This window comes from Triticum dicoccoides, chromosome 5A, assembly GCF_002162155.2.
Source record: "Triticum dicoccoides isolate Atlit2015 ecotype Zavitan chromosome 5A, WEW_v2.0, whole genome shotgun sequence".
Taxonomy (NCBI): Eukaryota; Viridiplantae; Streptophyta; class Magnoliopsida; order Poales; family Poaceae; genus Triticum; species Triticum dicoccoides.
The window spans coordinates 49,823,558-49,831,036 of record NC_041388.1 but is presented as its reverse complement, the minus strand read 5'-3'; the positions used below and the strand labels follow the sequence as shown (position 1 = coordinate 49,831,036).

The 7,479-nt window shown below is 42.7% G+C and overlaps 1 protein-coding gene across 2 annotated transcripts in view; it reads left to right on the top strand.

The window, feature by feature from the left end:
• Window positions 1–2,515: 2,515 nt before the first annotated feature.
• The window catches only part of LOC119299151 (protein RRNAD1-like), an 8,545-nt gene continuing 3,581 nt past the window's right edge, over window positions 2,516–7,479 (top strand). For both annotated transcript variants that reach the window (XR_005146104.1, XM_037576416.1), the window contains exons 1-11: window positions 2,516–2,707; window positions 2,901–2,996; window positions 3,094–3,177; window positions 3,311–3,385; window positions 3,511–3,591; window positions 4,160–4,287; window positions 4,383–4,616; window positions 4,758–4,932; window positions 5,473–5,556; window positions 6,363–6,603; window positions 6,701–6,900. Coding sequence is in view for 1 of the 2 variants with exons in the window: in XM_037576416.1 (XP_037432313.1) it covers window positions 2,570–2,707; window positions 2,901–2,996; window positions 3,094–3,177; window positions 3,311–3,385; window positions 3,511–3,591; window positions 4,160–4,287; window positions 4,383–4,616; window positions 4,758–4,932; window positions 5,473–5,556; window positions 6,363–6,603; window positions 6,701–6,900 (1,536 nt within the window). In the remaining variant the exon portion in view is untranslated. The remainder of the gene's footprint in view (window positions 2,708–2,900; window positions 2,997–3,093; window positions 3,178–3,310; window positions 3,386–3,510; window positions 3,592–4,159; window positions 4,288–4,382; window positions 4,617–4,757; window positions 4,933–5,472; window positions 5,557–6,362; window positions 6,604–6,700; window positions 6,901–7,479) is intronic.

The window sequence follows — 7,479 nt, the reverse complement described above, 5'->3', positions numbered from 1 at the left end:
ATGACATCTGTCGCGAGCCTAGCTGACACGTGGTTCCTTTGGTCAATGAGAATTTTACACATGGAAAAAATCCCCATTGATCCGAGCTATTAACAGGTTATCAGATCCAAACCGGAACCTGATAGCTTAACGTCGACCCATTATGGTGGATGCCACGTGTTGTTTACCCTTGATGAAAACACTTCCATGACGCGTCATTTATCGTCATGGAAGTGGCCACTTCCGTGATGATAATTTAAGTATTGTCATGAAACACTTCTATGACAACACAGGTATGACTATGTTGATCCTGTCATAAGATCGTCACAGATGTACACGCATGACAAAAGTCGTGACCTACTGTGATCACGAAAGTGTTTTTTTGTAGTGTGTAGACACACACACACACACACACACGAGATGCCAATGTTCTGAGATAAACTTGACATCCGCCATTTGATCTCACTGATCCTATTATTATCAACACCAAAATAATAGTAATTATTATCAACACCAAAATAATAGTAATTGAGTGTGAATGCAATTTCACATACCACGGAGCACCCACCCACCAGCGCTTACTAGCCCGGGATAAACCGAGACGAGGCCACCCATCTATAGAGCGAACCTCGAGCCCACCCCCATTGACAACCAGCTGATAGCATCAGACATAGGGGTACACACGACAAACGAGCACGCTGCGGCGAGCCAGACCGACCAAGCACACACATGATTCCCGATCGAACGGGCGTACCCGGCTCGTAGAACTGAACATTGAACAGCAAACGAACGACGCTCAAATGCCGACCCGGGCGCACACGCGTACCCGGCTCGCGTGAGGCAAACAACCTGGCAGGAGACGAACAATGCTTACCGGCCGACCCAGCCTCACCCAGTGCATGCGGTGCAACGCACGAGACGACGCAAGCATGTGCAATGAAAGTTACCGCAAAAAGGTGGCCAGAGCGCGCACGCGGCCCATGCATCATAGACCCCCGAAGAAATCAGCGCGGTGTGGAGCACTAGCGAAGACCGGACGACGGGGAAGGCGCCAAGCAGCAATCAACGTGAGGCGCGCGCGAGCCGGATGCTGTGGAGGGCACTCGTGAGATAGAACGCTCGAGAAGGCGGGTACTCCAACATTCTTTATAATATATAGGAGTAATATAGGCATCAAACATCTTTCTTGAGTGTGACCAAAAGAACATTATTTTTGCAATGTACTCCCTCTGTCCCAGAATATAAGAACGTTTTTGATACTATGCTAGTGTTAAAAACGTTCTTATATTTTGAGACGGAGGGAGTATATTTTTAAATGGAAAATGTAACATATCAATCACATTGGGTACGTGATTCAGATTGTGTGTACGTGCTTTAGTTTTACTCTTAATTATGCTTACACTTTTGGTTGAATATGGCGATGTCACTACTAAACTATGTCAACAAGGCAAAAGGAATAAACATGACACTATATCTCAAGGTAATACCAAATTGATCCACATGCCTGTTTTGTTTGTAAGAAATTCATCTTGGCGTGCCGGGCTGTTTGTGGTTTGTTGTTTTCGTCAACCGCAACCACTTCAATTTTTCATGACCCCCCTAATCTCTCTTCCTCTCCCTTTTTTAGCATCATGATCCCCTAATCTCACCATAAGGATACACATTCTTGCAGACAAAAAAATAGGCATCCAAACGCAACACAAAACCTTTCTTAATACCCCTTGCAGCATAGTACGTAGTAGTATTATATTAGTATTGTTCGAATGGCACCAAAGTAGTACTCGTACACAGTATCTCCTGGTTGATGCTTGACACTTCATTTTCGCACCTTTCTCCTGTCACAGTCTAACCACCCCAATTGCATCCCATGGTAGTACATACCACCCCAGCTGCTAGTTCACGCACAAAAGCATAAACAAGATCAAGCAAACATGATCCGAAACCAAACAAAAGGGCGCATCTGCCTAAACTACTACTCTTTCCGTTTTAAATTATTCGTCGCAGAAATGGATGTACCTAGAACTAAAATATATCTAAATACATTCATAGCTGCGACAAATAATTCAGAACAAAAAGAGTAGTATAGTTTCAAAAACGTTCTTATATTATGAGACTGAGGAAGTATAAAATACTACACGGAGAAGAGACCAAAAGAGAAGGTCGTTAATGGCTTGCCCCGATTTTCCTGTTCCCGGAGCACAGTGGCGGAGATCGGGCGGTTGATGAGATCTGACGGCGATGCGACATGTGATGCGACCTGCTGCGTTTTCGCTAGCCTGTTTTTTCTCCTCTGCTGCTAGTGCTAGTGCTAGCTAGCTAGCGATAACGGTACGACGCGCACCGGCAGCTTTTACGTCGCCGGCCCCACCTGCCGGTGTCGGTTCCCAGCCCTTTTCCGTGGTCTTCTGACGTTGACCGGACCCCCGGCGGCACGTCCCGTCCGTCGTCGTTGGTTGGTTGGTTTGCCGACGTGTGGCCCAGAGCGTGTTCCTCTCGGCCCAGAACGGCCCGTTTAGGCGGGAGAGAAACCGGCCCGCTCGAGTCTCGTTGTGCTGCTGTGCTAGTTTCGCCCACCACTTCTCCCCTCGCGATGGCGGCGTCTCCGGCGAGCGGCGGCGCGCGCTCGTGCGAGACGGCGGAGCAGACCCGCGAGTGGATGGAGGCCATCGCCTCCTTCCTCGGCCGCCACCGCCCGCTCCTCGAGGCCCACGTCGTCAACTTCTTCAAGGTCCACTCCCCTCCCCATCTCTCCTCCTCTCTCTCCTTCAAGCTAGATTGTAGCGCATGTAGCTCCTCTTGGAAGTGCGTTTAGGGTTCTCGTGCTTGTGGTCGCGGGGATCCCTCCTCCATCTTGCTGCTGCGGTGTACGTGCACCTTGCTGACGCGTTTGAGGTGTTTGGTTCTGGATTCGGCCCGAGCAGGATAGGCTGTGGGAGATGGTGGACGCCGACTGGATGGAGTGCCTCCGCCGGGAGCCCGTCGAGAGCCTGCTCATGTTGCCCTCCGGCTGCGTCCAGGCAAGGGCCCTCGCCTCCTGTTTTCAGTAACCCGTCTTCTGTCTCTCTTTTGCTTCTACTGGAAGTGGAATATGAGTAGTTGAGTATTGTTTTACAGGACCATTGGCCAAGTTCACTTCAGGAATTTATACTCACTGCGAGGTCGCTTGTTCTTCCACGTGAGCAAAAATCGCCAAAATCGGTACGATTCCTGCACCTATCAGATAAAGTGTGCGTTACTCATGCTAGCGTTTTCGGCCGGGTTTCCCTTAATTATCTCGTCAATAAAATTCGTCTGTTTAATCCCGACCTACCATTTCCTGAATAATTTGCAGTTTTTACCTAATTCGCGCGTCGCATCAATTGGTACTGTTCTTGCTCAAGGCATGAACTCGAAGAAGAAGCATGAAGTAGGTAATTAGCTTGTAATGATAAACATACTCCTGTTAACTATATTTTTTCGTCTATGTCTAAAGTTAAATTCAGTTTTTTAGCTCTTTGCATTCTCATGTTTGGAGAGGTTTGCTTGATGCAGATTGAAGCCCTATCTGGGATGGTTGACGCAATTGCTAGGAGTCGTGGAGCCAAGACAGTGGTTGATGTAGGTTCTGGTCAGGTACCAGCTCTGCACTTGGAAGAATTTTTGCAGTTATAACCAGTCTTCATTTGAACAAAAAATTAAAATCGTGTGATAGTACTTGGATAATTAACACCCTATGAAATATTGCTCCCATTCATACTTTTTCCATCTGCAGTATCAAACTTATACATTGGCAAGTCTGAGCAGGCATTTTATGCTGGATACAAATAAGAAACAGACCAGGTTCAAGTTAAGGCCAAATTATTTTGATTATTCTTTCCTAGGTTTTGCAATTGAAAACACAAACATATTGCTACCTCTTGGCCTATTAATCGAAGTGTAAAGAGACATCTGGGGTATCTTTTCTAGGTGTTGCTGTTAGAAAATCGAAGTGTAAAGAGACATCTGGGGTATCTTTTCTAGGTGTTGCTGTTAGAAAGTACAACGTATTCTATGTCTTGCTTGGCCTATCCGTGGAAGCTTAAAGCCATTTGGATTTACACTGTAGGGACTGTACATTTTTGGGAATGACAGCAAACTTTGAGTTCTACATAATTTGTATTTCCATTTATTTGTTTCTTATTCATTTTAATTGCCTTATCAGGGTTATCTTGCACAAGCTTTATCCTTTGAGTACCAACTCGCTGTTATAGCAATAGATGCTTCATCACATCATGCATCTGTTACAAATACTCGTGCAGAGAGGATAAAGAAGCACTATGCTGCTAAATGGTACACTTCTTGTCAAATTGGATTTTCGTTTTACTACCTTGACATCTTTAGAGTTGATTCCTGTTGCTACAGATCGCTTCCCGTTGTTTTTGCAGTGTAGAGAAGCAACAGTTCAAAGTGCCAAGAACTGTCACTTGTCATGTTCTTTCTAGTGACACACTGGCAGCTGTGGTGTTGGATGCATGTCAAGATGATCATGGTGAACATGTAACAGAAAGTAATAACTGTAATCAGAGTAGTCCTCAGATTGGGCAACCAAATCATAGCATTCCTCAATTAGTCCTTGCTGGTCTCCATGCCTGTGGTGATCTTTCAGTTAACATGCTAAGGTGGGTCCTTTGTGCAATCATGGGAACATTGTGAATTGATGTAGTGCATCCTTTTCGCCATATGCATAAAATGCTGCATCTTCAGTTTTTCTCTATTTCATAGAATGTCCTTCCAACATGACAACTGTGTTCCGTGGGCAGGGTTTTCGTGTCCTGTGAACAAGTACAAGCATTGGTAAGCGTAGGATGCTGTTACAACTTGTTGTCCGAGGATTGTCATGAGGATACAGACACATCCCCTGGTTTTCCTATCAGCAACGCTGCCAAATCATCGAAACTGGTGCTTGGCAAAAGCATTCGCGACCTTGCTTGCCAGGTATAACAGCAATTCTTGCTTGTAGCGATTCATAATACTCCCTCTATAAAGAAATATAAGATCGTTTAGATCACTACTTCAGTGATCTAAACGATCTTATATTTCATTACAGAGGGAGTATTTTTTAAGATGGTCAAAAGTCAGGACATAGACAAGGGTACTAGACATAGTAGTACAATTTACCAAAAATGTCTGTCATTTTGTTGAAGCTCCCAGTTTTCTTTTAGTACACGTATATTATATGATACGTAATTATGAGGTCTAGAGCATCATTTCCCTAAGTTAGAAACAACTTATGTTCATGTAATCGAAGTTTTCATATTCATCTGTCTTCTTATAGGAGAACTTATTCGATAATTGCGTGTTACAGTTGTTCTGTTTGCACTAGCAGAATATTTAAAGCCATTTCCTAGCTGCATTATTAGCAATCTACTAGTATTAGGGATGGAAGATTTGTGTTGAACTGAAGTTATCTGCCAAATTGTTAGTCTTGAATAGTACTGCTCTTAGTTAAAAAGCTTTTCTGCGGATCCTTTGTAGAGCGCAGAGAGATGGAGAAGCCTCACCAAGGAAATGGCCCTACAAAATTTTGATATACATGCCTTCCGAGCAGCTTTTCAAATGGTAAATGCTTTGTTCTTTCAGCCTTTATATTTGTATATGCTGGATGTTCCACCCAGTTCCTTACTTTTAGAGACTCTTCATTTATGAATTATATGCGTGTTCTTCAATAATACTACTTATGACTAGGGATGTATTGTGTGCTGAAAATAAATCAGCGTGTGCTTAAAATAAGAAGAAAGCTGTCAGGCATGGCAGTTTGTTGATACTTTGTAGAAGGTATGCCTTATGCTTATGTAATCACCTTTAATGCTCACTTAAGCAGCATTTGTGATTCCTGTTTGCTACCCTTACCACCCCTTTGTATTGGGCACAGATATCAGAGCCTCTTATCCTTGTTTAGCATAACACTTGACAGTGAACAGTTGATGATGTTCAGGAATGTCACCAAATACTAAAATGTGAATGAGTTTATTCATTTTTTAAATATATGAATGATAACAACCTTATCTTAAGAAACGTGATGGACAAGAGCAGACTTGATCAATTTGGTCTAGTTGCTCAACCCTAACTTGCTGATGAGCGTGTGTCTTGTTTGAACTAGTTGCATTAGCAAATTCCTCATATAAGTTGTAACCACAGAAAAAATAGTTCCTTCATATATTAATTAACACTTTATGCTAGATCTCTTTCCACAAGCTTAAATGACAGTTTCTGAGTAATGAGTAGAGATTTCACTTTCTTGTTGGACAAAAGGTTGTCTGTTGGCTTATGATCACCGCAAGAAGCTTTTGGGACTTCCCAAGTTGCTTCGGAGTTGTAGGATAGAAAGCTGACTTTGGGCTCACCTAAGTATGGTTTTTCTGTAGGTACTTGAGAAATATTTCCCTGAACTGTCAAGATTGAGCCCATCAATTGGAAGGCAAGGAAAAGCTCTGCGCCGTCAAAGGCTTCGAAAAGAAATGGAATCCCATTTGGCTATGGGGAAAGCTGATGATTTATCCTATCCTAACTCCAAGGAACAAAACATGAATACAGATGGTTCATTGCCCACAGAACCAATTGCTCCTAAAGGGGCTGTTCAATGTTGCAGCAACGAACTTTGTACAGGTTTTAACTTTTATACCTCTCATAAGTTGCAACTATTTTGGATTGTCTAGAAATAATTGTTTTTCTAGTGTATAAAGACAACGAGTAATCCTGGCAGGTGATACTTACTCAACTTCAGCAGTTGTTGGTTCATCCATATCAAGAGTTAACGTGGGACCAAGTGACACCAATCATGATGAATGTTGCAAGTTCACACTTTTCAAAGATTTCACAATCTCTGGATTAGGGCGTCTTGGCTGTGGTTGTGTGGAAGATGTTAATCTACTCGAAATATGGAAGGATGTGCAACACTTCACCGTATGTCTTAGTCTGAATTTTGTATTATGTCTTCTTGCTGTATTGTACTTCCAAGAAGTTAAATGCAGTACCTATTTTTCAACTATTTGTTCTTAATCAAAATGGAAATAGTGATATCCTGTTTTATATGGTAATCACTGATAAGCACTAATAAGTATGTTTACTGGATCCTTTCAAGTAAAGTCTGCAGTATTTTGTAAACCACTGTAATCCTAATATTGGTACATCATGCCTATTAGTTAGTTCATTAGTTTCTCGACAGCATGAAATGATAATACATGTGCTTCTATTGTGGTTGGTTGGTGGGTTGGTGCCAGTACAGTTTTGCAAAGCATAACCGACCTGTACATTCTAATACTGTGACAAACTTAATACAATGGGGACAGGAATCTGATGTTACAAACTAATCTAGGACTAGACTAAGTAGCATGCTATGCCTTCTAGCAGTGGAGCTATCAGATATTAAGATTGTGTCCATACACAATATAAATGTGTTCAACAGCTAATATATAAAATATCCATCCATACGGTTATCTAAACCATCTTCACAAAATGTAGTAGTACCTGGGATACCTCCCC